The sequence below is a fragment of the Calonectris borealis genome, chromosome 17, assembly GCF_964195595.1.
Source record: "Calonectris borealis chromosome 17, bCalBor7.hap1.2, whole genome shotgun sequence".
Lineage (NCBI taxonomy): Eukaryota > Metazoa > Chordata > Aves > Procellariiformes > Procellariidae > Calonectris > Calonectris borealis.
Window position 1 is genome coordinate 4,939,568 of NC_134328.1, and position 16,015 is coordinate 4,955,582.

The window sequence follows — 16,015 nt, forward strand, 5'->3', positions numbered from 1 at the left end:
TTTTTTCTCAAGAACCTCACGGACTGATGCGCTAAACCCTATTTCACCAAGGTGCAGGATGCTAATGTCACACAGCAGCTCTACACAGCAGTTACAGGATCCAAAGCCCAGCTCTACAAGTCCTAAGCTAGCGCTGTTGTTCCTGTCTCACAGGACACCACCAAAGCAGAGTCTTCTAATTTAATTTTAAATTTAGAGAGTGTTTTATTTTCTGGTCTAAATACTTCTTTTCTTGAACACACTGCACAGTGCTTTACAAATCCAACTACCCAGGTGGAAGGTTAATTTTAGATTCAGTGTACCTAAGAGAGTGTTCTTCCTCATTGCATTCCCAAGTCAACCGAGGGGAATCTGTGACGTATAAACATAGCAACAGTTTAGATTAAAAGTGTAGATTGTTGGCTTAAAATGTTAATAGCTCAGTTGCAGCTGGGCAAAGAGTAGGTGGAATAATCAAGTTCACTCAGTTGCATTGTCAATGTAACAAAAAGCTTAAGATTATAAAGTTTTAAAAATTAACCCAACAAAAAGCAAACTGGCAGACAGATCTAGTTAAGGACAACCATAAAGGAATGACTCTGTGGAAAGACTGACCACCCTAATGCAACCTTCTCTTGTTTAAAAGCAGAGCCAGTTTTAATGGGGCTCGAGATTCATTCAGCTGACTCAGGCCCTAACATGTTCAGTCTAACCCTGACCGTATTAACAGCAGACTTACGAGAAATGCGACTATGGACCTTACACGTTCATTTTCTTATTATTTCTTCTAGAAATCCTCTCCGCAGAGAGCACTGGTAGCCCTGAGCAAGATTTGTGTGCCTGTATAGCACTGAGTGACTGTTGGTGGCTCACGGGTCCTGGGCTGGAATATGAAGTCTCAGAGCAGTTTTTGATCTGTTCCTAGATACTGTCAACACACGGCAAATACACTGCAAACACTCATGCCACTCTTAGCCCTTTTGAATATCAAAATAAAATAAACACTGTTGCTATGCCTTTGTTCATTCCAGGCTTGAATCACTCCTGTCAGAGAGCTTCTCGAAGGATCTGTAGCTGCCTAGACTACTTCGCTGCTTGCTCAACATCCTTCCCTCACTGAAATACCTCTCTAGCAGATGAATAAAGAATTCTCAAGCATTTCAAACAGAACAGGAGGTGACAAGTGTAAGCCAAGAAAATGGAATTCCTTTAATACTGTTTCCAGAAAAACTATGAGAAAAAAGCAAAAGGAACAGAAGAATTACGTTATACAAGGCAGTCCTTTCACACACAAGCACCTAGTTTTCAAAGACATTTCCAAAGATCTGGAGCAAGCACAAAGGCACACATGAAACAAAGAAACGGATGGAAGGAGTTTGAATTAACCTCAAGAGCAAGTTAGGAGCAGCACCAAGTCACAGCATCACAGCACGTCAGAACACTAGCATGAAACATAAGCTCTTTTGAAAGGAGGGGAAGAAAATAAAAAGTGAGAAATAATTCTATCAACTGGTTGCAGTATTTTGACAGATAAAGACACTAAGTCAGAGCACAAAAATACGTCAGCGTCACAACACACGCACATCTCGCCGGCTTTCAATTTACTTCAAGGTCAAAAACAATCGATGGGTACAAAAGCACAAGATAAAAAGAAACCAAATGCTTTCCATACAGGAGAAAGCACCTTTTCACTTTGGTTCCAAGTTCCTACCCTGAGCAAGCAGCTTAAACCCAAGCGAAGAACTGTGTAGGTAATTCTGAAGAGAAAGAATCACCTCAAGGTCAGCCCTCCACAGTTCATAACATGACAGGTTTTCTTGTTTAAAATCATGTAGTAGGGTAAAGGCATCCAGAAACAACAGACAGGAGTATTTGAAAAGCTGGAGCAAATCCTGAAGCAGTAAGTCACATATCTGTAGCTATATCTATATAAAATATAGATAATTTTGCTTACTGAAACCATTGGAAGTTTAAATCTCAGTCTTTTAAAGATATCAATGTTAATATAAGAACAATTCCTTGTAAGAAAGAAGTCAATCTACTTGTTATCAGAATTTTAGACGAAATATTCATAATCGACTATTTTATTCAGACACACAGGATTACACAAAACTCCATTCCCAACACAGATAGCAAATTTATCCAGGAGATGCCTTGCGGACACAAGCTCCACAACTTTTCTACCAAAGGTCTAAAATCAAAAGCAAGCTTTATCGCAAATCTTTAAAGCCTGGTTTCGTTACTCCTACAATCCTCCAAATTTTGTACACGAAGTACAAACACCAGGCTACCAATTCCCTCCTCCTCCCCACAACAAAAGAGCAATACTGAAGTTTATTCTTAAGAGAAAATGAAAAGCACATGGCTGGTTCAAATTCCTTACACCAGACCGTAAAAGTAAAGACAGACTAATTATCAAATTACTGTGGCAGCGATGAACAGCAACTTACCCGATATACTCTTACCATGCTTTACTTTCCCTGGCTTAACTAAACCAAAGCAGCTGAAGAGGCAGAATTAAAACAATCTTAGAAGCGGGCTGCCACTGCTGACATAGGTCTTTGCATATCTCTAACCATAGGGGATTTGCTCATATACCTAGTAGTTTCACTGAGAGCATCCCCTACAAGAAGTCACAGTGCCTCTAGCCCAGGCTATTTTATATAGCACTGCTGCCAACCACCACTTATGTTCGCATTAAGGCATTTCGTTAAGGACTTCGCACCCACGGGACGGCACACTTGAAGGTCTGTCTCTATAGCACCAGCAAGAATAGCTCAGATGTCACTACTACAATTTGCTAACAAGATTACAGCTTGTTTTCAGTAACACAGCAATCAGTTCATCAAGATCTTCCATTATGCAAGCAGCTCGGGGAGCAGTGTCATTTAAGGTTGTTTTGAAGAAGCCTGTTCTGCAAGTGATAAAGAGGACACGCCAGATAGCTCTGCATGGTGGAGTATGTCATACCAGGTCCAGCCTTCCCTCACCCCAACAACAAGGCACTCCCCAGCTCCCGTCCTGGCATCCCTAGTGACACCAGAAAGACAAAACAGCGATCCTCTGCCCAGTGCTATGGGGAGTGAAAAACTGGAATCCTGATGCTTGTGTGTAACACACTGCTGTAGCTCAGCACCTCCATCGCCTTCTGTGATGGACCTGAGCTCCAGAGGTTACCTCCATCACAGCGCTGGGAGTTTTAAATAAAGCATAGGTTATAACTTACCTGACAATAAGCGTTTCTATCAAAGTATTTAAGGGCAAAGAAACTCCACCTCAACATCTGTGTCTCAGGGAATAGACTTGTCTCCACTCTGTCTAGTAAGGGTCTAAACAAGCAAGCTAAAGAATAGCAAAATTTGCCTGTAATTACAGATCTGCCTGGAGGTGTCTCAGACCGAAACTCAGAGCAGAACAAACACCGGATTGATAAGCCCAGGCAGATACAGCCAAATTAAAAATACTCAAAGCCCTGTTTAGTTTAGTCTGTTACCTGGGTGTCTGTCCCATCACGCTAGAGTTTGTTTTGGCCTCAGAGGACATAAGCCATGCTCTCAGTGTTTTTGTTTCACTGCAAGGTCACTGCAGACGAGCCCGTTGTTCACTTTCCCTGCGTTAGCACGGTAAGCCAAGCAGGAAAGGCCTTTCCTTGACACGGAAATCCGGCCACGAGAAAGGGGTACCTGGCCAAAACAAAGCCTTAGGAGTACTGTGATCTTCACTGCAATTGTGAATCGATAAGCCTGATGTACCAGATGACTACATGAGAATCATTAATTAAAAGGTGGCATTCTCATCCCTATTTCCATCTTCACACACGCCACTGAATCCACGTTCATCTGAACACACAAGCAACTTTGTCCGTCCAGCAGCCACAAAGATCCAGTCTGCCATTCAAGTTCCACCTATCAGCATGACACCAGGATGCCAAAACCCACAGCCCAGTTAGCACGGGGCCGCAAAACCCACAGCCCAGTTAGCACGGGGCCGCAAAACCCACAGCCCAGTTAGCACGGGGCCGCAAAACCCACAGCCCAGTTAGCACGGGGCCGCAAAACCCACAGCCCAGTTAGCACGGGGCCGCAAAACCCACAGCCCAGTTAGCACGGGGCCGCAAAACCCACAGCCCAGTTAGCACGGGGCCGCAAAACCCACAGCCCAGTTAGCACGGGGCCGCAAAACCCACAGCCCAGTTAGCACGGGGCCGCAAAACCCACAGCCCAGTTAGCACGGGGCCGCAAAACCCACAGCCCAGTGGCACTGGCTACAGACAGGAGCTTCCGCATACCTTTCTTACCCATTACCCTGTCCTCAGCACAGAGGCTGCCCCGGGCTCCCTCGGGCTGTGCACGGGATTCCCACGAAGCGGCTGGCACGGACTCACTGCCCTTGAGTGACTTGGCTGTCCCAGCCCTATAGCACACACTGCCAGGGATCTTTCCGAGGCCTGAATGAGTCAATACCTCCCAGTTACTGAACGCATCCTCAAAACACGCTACAAGCACGTCAGACGGGACACCCTTACTTTATTTCCACCACCGCTGTGACTTTAGGCAAGATGCTCACCCCCTACACACCTCAGCTGCCCGGCTTAGGGACGCAGGGGGTGGGGGACCACATGGCTTCCAGAGGAAAGACTGCTAGTGTGTTTGAAACCTGTATAAAAAGGCTGTGAACTTATTTTTTGTGTGATCATTCATGAATGCAAGGGCTTTTTACAAAAGCAGATTCACACATACTAAATATTTGTCCTACAACTTCTTTAATGTTGAACTTAGAGTAAATCAGGATGATAGAACTCGTTCCTATTTCTTCTTGTAGCCCACCCTTCCAGCTGTACCTACGTCACAGCAGAGAATGAGGAATTACAAGTTGTTGCTCAGATGTACGGGAACGGGCAAGAGACTGGAGAGGTCACGGGAGTAACCTGCTACCAGCCCAAAGTAAGGAGGGGTTGAGAGACGAGCTGGAATCCAGCCGTGCTTCATGCACGGGAGGTTTAGGGCTGCAGGAAGACGGGAAGGACCGTCATAAGCTCCGTGGTTGGATTTCTCAGGTAGGAGTTATTACAAATAAAACAAAGTGCTTGACTATTTGCCATGAAAAGCCTCCTCTTGGTTAGATTTATAACTAATTCTAGAACTAATAACTGCGAGCCGAGGGCCACCGACCCCAGCCACCCCACGTACCACAGGCTTTACAGCACCCAGAGGAGGAGCACGAGGCAGGCAGGGCTGGCTCAGCAATGGCTTTTTCTCAGCGGTGCTTTGGAGGTGTAAGCCGGTGGGTGTCTTAATGGGAACCAGCAAGCATGCCAGTTACTGCTGCAAAAATAAACAGCCATTATTATCAATTAATTAGAAAACCAGGATGGTTGGCATATCATCGCCTTATTGTATAGGCGTGTTTTAGGTCAATCCTAGCAGAGGGGCTTAGTTACACATACGGGTGGCGTTTGACCTGCTGGTGAGTCCCCAACGAACAGATGCGAATTGCCACTTGCTAGGAGTTAAGTGTTTTGGTCAAAGTTAGCGAGCCGATTTGGGATTCCTGCTGTAGCACCTCTTCAGACCTGACCACAGAGGTGTTCTGGCACCAGTACAGACACTGGAACTCAACTAACTTGTTTGGCAAAAACCATAAGTTGTTACCGAGTATTTTGATTTTTATCAAAGAAACACTGCAATACTCAAGGTGCCAGTCTAGTTGTCTTACACATGGGTAATTTTAAAGTAATTTACCATATTATTCCTGTGTCATTCCCCCTATGATTATTATCAATTTTTTTTTTTTACATCTCAAATTTTGCTTGGGATCTTTTAAAGATTTCCTTTCTTGCTTCTACACAGAAGGTCAAAGCAGACTAGGAAAAATGAGAAGTCAGACAGAAACATGAAAACGTGAGCTACAGTTAGAAATAAAGTCCCTGTGAGTACATTCACACAAAACCAACAGTTTCGATTACTGCAGCAGGGAGAAACTCTGAAACTTGGTGCAACTTCTAAGCTGATGCAAATACACGTTAGATGAAGTCTTAAATCATTTAATGTCATTTAAGCACACAAACGTAAGTACTTTGTCAAGTGAAGTAGTTCTATTTTCAGATGTATCTTTACTATGTGTGCTTTGTGCAATATTTATAAATACGCAGTTCTTACTTTCATACGGTTCTACAAATCACTGAACAGCCCTCAAACCCCACGAGCTGCCAGGGCAGCGTTACCACTGAACCACAAAGAACAATGCAGTCTGCGTTTTAGCCCCCCCAGCCACGCACGCACCCCCCAGGTCCCACTTCCACAGCTCGCTGCATGGATCCCAATTGTAGAGTTAATAATAAATAAAAAAAAAAAAAAAGGAGTTTTGATAGGTTTCCTTTCACAGTTTTAAAGGGCATATTATAGCCTGCTCACCTCTGGAAATTAACTTGTTTCCACCTATCCCGCCCCAGGTATTGCCCTACCTCTCCGCCCTGCCTTCGGGAGGAAGAGGAGCAGCGATCACCCCATACAGCCGTACCCCGCGACTGCGCTCCGTACCTGCCGAGGCTGCCGAGCCGGGCTGGCCGGGCAGGCGCCAACACCGCCCAGGGCCTGGGGACCCCACTTCTGGCGACCCCGGAGCCGCCTCCGCCACGCTTATCCATGCCTGGACGGGGAGAGCGGCAGTCAGTCCATCCCTGCCCCTCCGCTGTGGAGTCGAGGAGCGGCGGCCGAGCCTTGCCGCTGATAACGAAGAGCCACTCCTCGTCACCCACGAGGCGCCGATTGGGTGTCCGTGAGCATCCTCTCCTCCCTCCCCGCACCCACCCGAAGTCGCAGTAAATCCACCTGCGCCTTCGAGGCAGCGGTGCCCGAGGCTGAGCCGCCCACGCCGGGGACGCGGGGCTGGAGGACACAGCCCACAGCCAGCATCCAGCCCTCGGAGTAACCAGAAAATAGCAAGGAGTTATTTGCAAGGCTGGGCTGAAGCTGAGGCTTGCTAAACATTAACTCAAGCCTCAGCTGGCTGAAAAAGTAACTCCCACAAGCAGCGCTGGGAAGGAGGAGTCAAACAGCGTGTTTGCTCCTCAAAATTGTACTTCTCTGAAGTAAGAGAACATCAAGAAAAGCACAAAGTATCTGCCTGGGGACTCGGGGGGCGGGGGGGTGTCAGCAAAAAATCCGAGCTCTTATTAAAAAAGCAGATTCAGCATTTCTTGCCATAGTTGAGCAGTGAGTAAATCCCAGCTGTATGTAAGACACTGGTGTTGAAAGAGCAGCGTAAACCCGTAACACCCACAGAGAATTATTTTGCAAGCTCCAGATCCTTCTTTAAAATCTCATCAACAAGCCACACACGAGCAAGCGAAGGGTTAAAGCAATCAAATTTCTGTCTCCCTGGTGTCCTAAGAGGTTTTGTTCTTTCCTTGTTATTCTCTCCACCAAACCGCCTTTCACAGTGCTTCTGTAACTTCCCTTTCCTCTAACATTTGCTATTCATAATCCTGAAGTTAAAGGGACAAACAAGTCATGTATTTAAAGTTTCCTTAACGAAGACACACAAAGCTGCTCCAGCACAGGTAATAACTCCGCTCCTTGTTTCCAATATTCCCAGTAAGACTGGATCTATGGCTCAGCCTGCTTTGCCTGCAATGACTTAAAGGGCAGCAGCAGCTATTTTAGAGACCACCCTTCATAAAAGCATGCAGAGGCCGTCTCAGTTTGTTCCTTACCCACGAATACAGCTATTTTTCCAGCCACTGCTTTAGCCCAGCCGCTTTCACCCCACCTTGCGAACCGATTTGTTGCAGAAGGAACGCGGCCCGACTGCCCAAACTCCTGCCACGATCCTCCTCCGCACCCTTCGCAGAGCAGGAGCAGCCCAGACTCTGTCCTAAGCCCACCTGTAGGCAGAGCCCTGGCTGCGTCCCAGAGGGACCCCGATGAACACCCTCTGCGCTACATTAAATGACATCAGTTTTCCATGGTTTGGGCACAACCCCCCCCCCCGCAGCCTTCGGCTATACCCCAGCACAGCTTCGGTCCCCCGGGGAGGTGGAGGGAGGGTAATTTGGTCTGGGACTCTTAAAACTCCCCACAGTAAGTATGCAAAAATATTTATGGAATTTCCCCCCCCCCCCTTCTACTTATCCCAAATTCTTGCAAAATTGTATTCCTCCCCCCAAATTTTAGACACTGAAGCAAACCAAGGGGACAGCCTTCCAGTGAGAAGGAACCACCCTGGAGAAGGTGGGTCTTTCTCCAGGTAACCGAAGGCGCCTGCGGGCAAGCTCTTGTGTACAGCTGGAGTTAGAGCTGGCTGCCCCTGGCTCGCTCCTGCTCCCGATAGACCCACAGGCCTCGCATATAGATTGCGTGTTGTATTTCTCATTCAGCTTATTCATTACAAGTGGTGCTAATAAGAATCATCAGGGATCAAATTCAAAACTTGGGTTATTCATATAGCTTCTCCTCCATCAGCTCTGAACAAAGATAAACAGCAGAACGTACCAGTCCGGAAGATCTCAACTTGTGAAATTCAGTTATAACAAAAGCCCATCCACGAGCCACAGCTTTTACAACAGCACTGAATTATACATAGGCAGCGAATTATAAAAAAAATGCATGCAATACTAAAGAGCTTACCAATGTGCAAAAAGTAAATCAAAACAGTTCTGATGCTTTTTTTCAAGTACACGGGCAACGGTTGTTGCAAAGTTACATGGGTCAGAAGCCTGCACCGTCATATGCGACCACACAAACTGCCCAGGGTTTGAGACATGGGAGGGGAGAGCAAGGAGGGACGACAACAAAAACATCTATGAGAGGAGATGGGGCTGCTCTAAGCTTTGCTGTTTTTACAAACTCAGGAAAGCGTTATTTCTCCCCGGGGGCACCCAGCCTTTCCAAAGGGCTTCCCACCAAGAGCACCATGCCCTGAAACAAGTGGTTGGGTTTCAGGCCATTCCTTCTCCTGTACCCAAAAGCACATTTAAGCTGCCAGTACTGCAAGTAGATGGACACAACAGCCCACCACTACATTTCTTTTATCCCTCAGCTATATTCCTTCTCATTACATTTCTTTTAATAACTTCAGCCAGCTCCTTGGCCGTTTTGACCAGCAGATTTTCAGACAGACAGGCTGCCCGTCACTCCTACAGCGAGCTTCATCGTCACAGGTTTCTAACACAGCAGAATAATAATTCAGCCGAGCTTGTTGCACAACTGAGGCAAATTTAAAGTATCCAGAATGAAAACAGAATTCTTTACTAGTACATTCAGCTTTGATTACTCATATAAAGCAGTACACAAGCATCACTGAAAGTTTAAGATCTCTGTGGATAATAACACCTGCGCTACCATCTACAGCCTTTCACGTGTTCACTCCTGTCTGGACTTCGGTTATTCATGGCATTTGAGAGGAATAATCAGCAAGTTTATTTCCTAACTTGTGAGAAAAGAGGTGGAGGAATAGGGCAGGAGGCCAGCTGAGTCTGCATTTTCGGACAGAGTGCATCAGGATAAATATTCCAACTCTAGTTTCGACCTCTTCAGCATGTTTCATGCACCAGGACAGGCTTCCTGGCGTCATCAGAGATGAGCCAAGCTCACTAGGACGAGATCACCTGGATCACAGGAGCTGAATCTTACTCAAATATGGACAAAGAGACATACCAATGCTCTCAGCAGCCCACTAGTTCAAATGAAGCACTGGTACAGACCCAGCGCTGTTATCGTCACAGCTTTAGCGCACGAGTTATTTCTGAAGGTATCTACACGTCCTGCCAAACTGACACGAGTTGGCTCGCTCAGTAAAGCTGATTTTTTCAGGATCAAAAAGGAGGGGGGAAAACACCCACCATGCTTTTGGATAAACGGGAACTTCAGCTAGGCAAAGCACGTGCAGGCCGGAGACCTAAAGACTACAGGAATCCTCTGCCGGACCGCAGGGACCCCACCAGCCTGGGAGACCTGCCTCTGAACGCTGCCTGACAGCACCCAGCGTCAGTGCCTTCAGGTCGGCTGGAACACAATGTTCAAAGCTGCATCGCAAGACCTTATGGCAGCATTACATTTTCCAAGCATCCCCAAAGTAATTTGTTACCATGAAAATCAAATGCAAGCGAAAGATACTGCAATGTGAAGTAGAGTGGAAAAACCTGAACGTAGCTGAAATCCCTAACACGCGATTCTTTTTTCTCCAGCAGGTTTATTTTTACAGAGTACATAATATTAGGAAAGCCTCAAAATAATTTATCCCTCCTCCACCCCGTCACATATCAAGAAAATCCTCAAGTAGTATTACCTACCCATCACGTGGACCCATTAAGATTAAGAGATTATTACAGTTTCTGGAGTCACCGAGGCGGTGAGATTATCCAAGTCCCGGCTTGTTCCCAGCCTGCCCGGGCGGCAGCACCCCGGCTGTGGCCTGGGGCGAAGCGCTAAGTTGCGATCACGCCTGGGTAGCAGGCACCGGCTCCCCGCAGCCAGCCCCGCAGCGCCGGTGGGCTCTGCTCTGCCCCGGGCTGAGAGATCAAACACGCACCTCGGTCCCACCGCCGTCAAGAAACAGCCACAGCGACACTCAAACCCTGCGAAGTGCTTCTGCTCGTGACTTTTTACTTCACGAGACAAGACCTAATTTGTCATCCTACTGGGAGAGATACAGGCTCGCCCACGGGAGCTGGGGTATCAAGCCAGAGCAAGCGGAGAGGTAAAGCATCACCTTCCCCAACTGCCCAGCATCGTCCCCTCGACCTTCCCGGCTCTGCCCACGCTTAGGGTGGCTCAGACCCAACGACGAACGGTCAGACCCTGCTTACTGTAAAACCCAGCCTGCCTGCAGCCCCAAGCTGTGTGTCAGAGCACATAATCTGCTTTACTGCACCCAGGAGTTGTAACAAACAGAGGATTAGGACTTCAGGCAGCGGACAAACAGCAACAACAGATGCTTCCTAAGCTGAGATTGTTTGTACGCAGATGGCTATTAATCTCACATTTAAGAAAAAAGAAAAAACGTTGGGCAAAGGAGGAATCCCTGGTACCGGCGGGATGCGATGCTGGAGGAGAGCGGGACTGGCAGGCTGGCAGCAGAGCCACAGCCGCTTCACCACGTTACCAGCAGCTCTGAGCAGAGATCTCCACCAGACACGGGCCAGTGGTTGGGTACATGACTGCTGCCAGCTGCCCACCCCCGTTGATAATGTCGTGGCTTGGGGGAGTGAAGGAGTTAAAAAAGAAATCATACGCTCTTTAGACACAGATGTATATTTAGATAAGTGAACTGTAAAGTTGCTTAGACCTAATTAGTACTGTAAATGTAATTTAAACCACCCAAAACATTTCCACTGCTCAAGGAAGAGCTGTAACAATAGGAGGAAGTGCTAAGACACAGCAGCTATTCTTAATACACAAAAACACTTATTCTGATGAATAACCAAGAGTTACTTACTAATTTAAATTGAGTATGTTTCTGCCTCCTGGGCATTTTCAGACTGTATAAAATTAGAAGTCTTAGCGGGTTTCTGAGGATGACCTTGTTTACCTCCCTACTCAACCACGTGCCTGACACCTACCGGGTGCTGTGCCTTGCAAAAACCGTATCTTTCTTGCTGGACACTGACGGCAGAAAGCAGTGACAGGCACCAGATTAATAACCACCAAGCTGCTTGTTCACTTCCTTTAAACACAGGGACCTATTATCACTGCAGCCAGCTGACAAAGTGCTACACATCATTTCTAAGGTGTGATGGAAGGGAGGCAGATGGGACAAAGGATCAGCAGTCAGCTCCCTCTCCGGCTGTAATGAGTAACCACCATCTCACGCCAGCCCCGCTGTGTCAGTCGAGCTCACGCGGGACCGGAGACCACGCTGCAGAGCTCGCCCCCAGCACCACCTTCACGGAGCGCTTTGCACCTCCTTAATTTTCATAGAAAAAGAATATGCAAGAGCTCAAATTCCCAGCTCACGTCCCAGCCCATTTCACAAACTTCATTTTGATTTTTGCAAGTTGAATTTTCTGTTCCCTTCTGGGAAATGGATGGGGCAACAGAGCTGCAAACAGAAAGAGTGTCAGAAATGGACTATCGTACTCTGCTGCCCCAGGGCTCAGCCCAAAGACGTGATGGATTAGGTTGTCATCTTGTTTATTTCCTGCCCCATAATCACAAGCAGCGGGATGGGCTCCACGGGCTGAACTCACCATGAGTCAGTGTGATTTCTGGCATCCCATAGGAGTTACTGCCCAAAGAATGCCAAACATCCACTCCTGAAAGAAGAGAAGTCATGCACATGGCATGGCCCCACGATCCCGGTAGAAGCAAATGGTTCAGAGCTACCAAGGTTATGAGACAGCTAAACGATAGCTACTGATAGCTTGACTCAGATACGCTAGAGTTGTAGCAAGGATGGTAAGACAAGAGGAGGAGAAAAGTAGGAGTGACCTGATCGTAGCTACACAACTAAGCTATTTATTAAGATTAAAAGTGAAACACCTAACGCCCAGAGCGTGGACTAAGTACAAATGCAGTTTTCAAAGCAATGTCTTGTTTAGGGTTTTTTTGATAGATTTCAGTATCTTGTAGTTTTAAAAATCTCCCCAGAAGTTTTTATATTGGGTCAAACTAGCTGAAACTACTTCAGAGATTAGGCTGGAAGCCCCTCTGTGTTACTGAAGCTTGTCTTGTTAAATGATTACAATAAAAACTAAATCCACTTACCTAAATACGCCAAATTCAAGATCCAGAGAAAAATACTTACCAAATAGGTCCCCACACATTGTCCCTACACACGTGGATATAGGGCATGTGCTTGGGAATGAAATGCCAATGTGCTCATTTGTGGGGAGGACATCCATCAGCCTCCGAGCAGGGGACAGAACGATACCCCCCTCTCAAAGGGAGCAGCATTTTTACAGATCCCGATTGCTCAATCAATTATTTCCAAAATAAAAAGAAAATTTAAGACAGCCTAGTAGCAGAAGTTCTTATTTAGCAGTTAGGCAATAGTAAGTGCCAATTATTCCACTCATAAGCAACGGTTGTGCTTGTACTCAAAAAGTGTCATCATTTATCCTGACAGGCTCCCGTTCTACTTTGTCATCTCTTCAGTAACAGGTCCGTCAGGAGGAATCTAAACTTCTCTGTGTGTGGAGAGATTACAAGTGGCCCATAATTTATATTTATGGGCGTTCTCCTCATTTGTCCTCTAGAAGAGAGCTGGGACAGAAACAGAACTGGGCTGCTGCTTTAAAGGCTCAGAAGTTTAAAAAAAAAGAAAGTCAGCTGTCACTACTTTTGCTATGCTGGCACCCTGCTCTGAAGTCACCACGCAGAGCTTGTTTGTACTGGTTTCATCTATAAACGATGCAACAGCTGGAACAAAACCGGTTGAGATGTTGAACCCGATTGTACAATACAGCTCACGGCTCTTACAGAGTATTGGTAATCAAGAGTTTGTTAACCCATTAGGAGAGGCTTGTTTTCCCAAAATATTCATGACAAAGTTTAATTACACGAGTCTTCATGAAAACCAGGATCGGAAAATTGCAGGCATGATCTAGGACTTAGGGGCCAACGAGGGGATGGAAGAGCTTGCTACAGACATTTCCAAACAGCTTTGTAGTGCAGGATTTAAAGGAAGAAGAACACAGGGCAGGTGAGGTTAGTGGTGCAAGATCATCTCAAAGGTCGGTCAGAGACTAGAGTGGTGCCTATAAATCCCCACATGCTGCTTACTTTTGTGTAAAACCCCACTGCTCTAACTGCAGGGCCAGAGAGAAGATCGGACATATGAAGTGTCAGGTATCAGTGCCAAGTGATGTTGCAAGACAGATTTTTATTCTTCAGTTTACACTAGAGTGCAAGTTCAGAGTAACACAGTGCTATTGCAAAGGCAAAAAGAAGACAGCACATAAACCTTCCACTGAATAAGCACAGTGAATCCAACCAGCTAAAGAAGCAGAAACTCAATTCAGGCTCATAGGTGAGTTGAAAACTACAAAAATTTCATAAAAGTAAATCTAAAGATACATACACAAGCAGATGAACTATAGCAACTATGTTTTACCTCACAGCTCTAGCAAGTCTGACGAACTCTTATAACCAAACTGACGTTCAGGACTGTATGTTTTAACCAGGCTGGTCTAAGCAACCAAACTTCTGTACAATGACATTCTCTGACACAGGCATCACTTGACTGTGGCTGCTGACTCGATCCTGCTCAGGTTTTGGCCCAACACACCGCTCACACTGACACAGCTCAGCCTGGTCTATGCTGGGAGCCGCACCACTGGGCTGAAGCAAGAGCTACACGTACGCCAGACACAGAGGAGAAGAGGAGATAAGACCTGCTGTCCTTGCAGCTGTGCAAAAGCAACTGCTGGGCAGTTTCTGATAAGACTGAAACTATTCAGAATTAACTGGAAGAACCTACAGGAATGGTAGAAACCAAACTTCCATGATGGAAGGTGTAAGTACATCACCCTACCCAAAAAGCTTTCAAGCTGACCTATCAGTATCTGCACTGCTGAGGCTCCCAGGCTTCCCACTTGTGACACTGGGACACCTGCACCGTGACGGAGGAGGAAGGATGAGCATTCTCACCATCAGCTGGGAAACGGGCTTCCTCACAAGCACGTGAGTTAGTGAACTTGTGAATTAACGAAGTAATGAATTAGAGAATTAACAAGTTACCGCAGCCCACTGAAAGGGGACTAAGCCCTTACTTGATTTTTACCTAATGAGCTCATGTAATAAAGTTGGATTCACAGGGTACATCCTCCTGTCACTTTGAGAGGTCCAAACGAACCACGACACTTGACTCAGCACTATTGTCAGAAAAAGTACTCGAATAGAGTTAAATGATACTCATAGATCCACAGCGAGCAACCAAGTGGCAGCTTTTTGACCTTTAAAAAGTCCAGTTTTTCTTTGCCATCTGCTTTGTTGACACTGACAATGAGGTAATGCTAATCCACTACAAAATTGCGCAGACCTCACTAGCAGAATTCACCGAAAAACTTTAAAGAAGCAATTCCTTGGTCCTACTTACAGATTTGCCCCCCGGTTAGGTTTTCTTCCAGCTAACACATTGTTGCAGCTAGCATAAGCTTCGCAAAAAGTCATTCTCCAAAAAGCTTTTTCCACGATGTGTGCTGGTATTTAATAAAGTCTTGAATTCTCCCAACTGACCTGGCAGCTCTGTGCTTGCTCCAAACTCTTCCTGGCCTGCAAACATCCGGCAGCTTCACGCCTGCTTTACGCTGGCCAAGAGAGCGTAGGAAGTGTGAAGTGAATGAACTCTGAAACTCTTGGATTAGGGATATCGTTAGAAAGACTGCTCCCAGGAGGTAGCCTTCCTCTCCCGTTAGTCAAAGGAAATACCGCATCTAAATACAGCTGTTACCTTTATCTACTTTTACCCTTCTTATGCACAAGCTGGAGTGAGTCCAGGATTCTGGAATATTTGACCAAAACAACTGTATCTCAGATCAGCTGCGGGGATGTATACATTGCAGCCTCATGTCTACCTTCCGCTATGAGGCATGCAAGGATTTCCTTCCACTGTGTTAGCCCTGCTGTTTTCAAACATTAACATTGTCTGAGCTTTACCTTGACCGAGAAAAACAACTTTCATCAGCAAAGCTGTGTTTATTTGTTGCCTAAAGAGGATATCCTTCCAGTTCCATTATATATTGGCCACCTGCTATGGACCTTGCAAGAGTTACAGGCTCCTGTTCACTCAAGAGCTTATACACCGTCCTGTTTTTCCTCTAGGATTCAAACAGCACCCTCAAGACAAGAATCATCCCTTTCATTTCCAGTCTTGGTCACTTGATTAGAGTTGTCAGAAGTATGATCAAGCAGGAGAAAAGGAGGTTCAGACACTGGCAGCATGCTCAACTGTGTACATACAGAGACACAGGAATCTGAGCTCCCAGAACTCCAGCGTAACCTTAATTTGGCAGCAGCGGTGAAAAAGTTTTAAGTTGACAGCACTTGAATGGTAACCACCACGATCAAGACAGCCTGATGCACAAGCTTCAGAGCCA

At 46.3% G+C, this 16,015-nt stretch overlaps 1 protein-coding gene across 2 annotated transcripts in view; it reads right to left on the minus strand.

Annotated features, from left to right (window-relative positions):
• The window catches only part of ARHGAP40 (Rho GTPase activating protein 40), a 38,706-nt gene extending 23,372 nt beyond the window's left edge, over positions 1 to 15,334 (minus strand). The window contains exon 1 of one of the 2 annotated variants that reach the window (XM_075166339.1): positions 15,016 to 15,334. In XM_075166339.1, the coding sequence (XP_075022440.1) occupies positions 15,016 to 15,089 (74 nt within the window). In that variant the 5' untranslated portion in view covers positions 15,090 to 15,334. Of the gene's footprint in view, positions 1 to 14,031; positions 14,244 to 15,015 lie in introns of those variants that run through there. The other variant, XM_075166340.1, reaches the window with a different exon arrangement.
• Between the last annotated feature and the right edge of the window lie 681 nt (positions 15,335 to 16,015).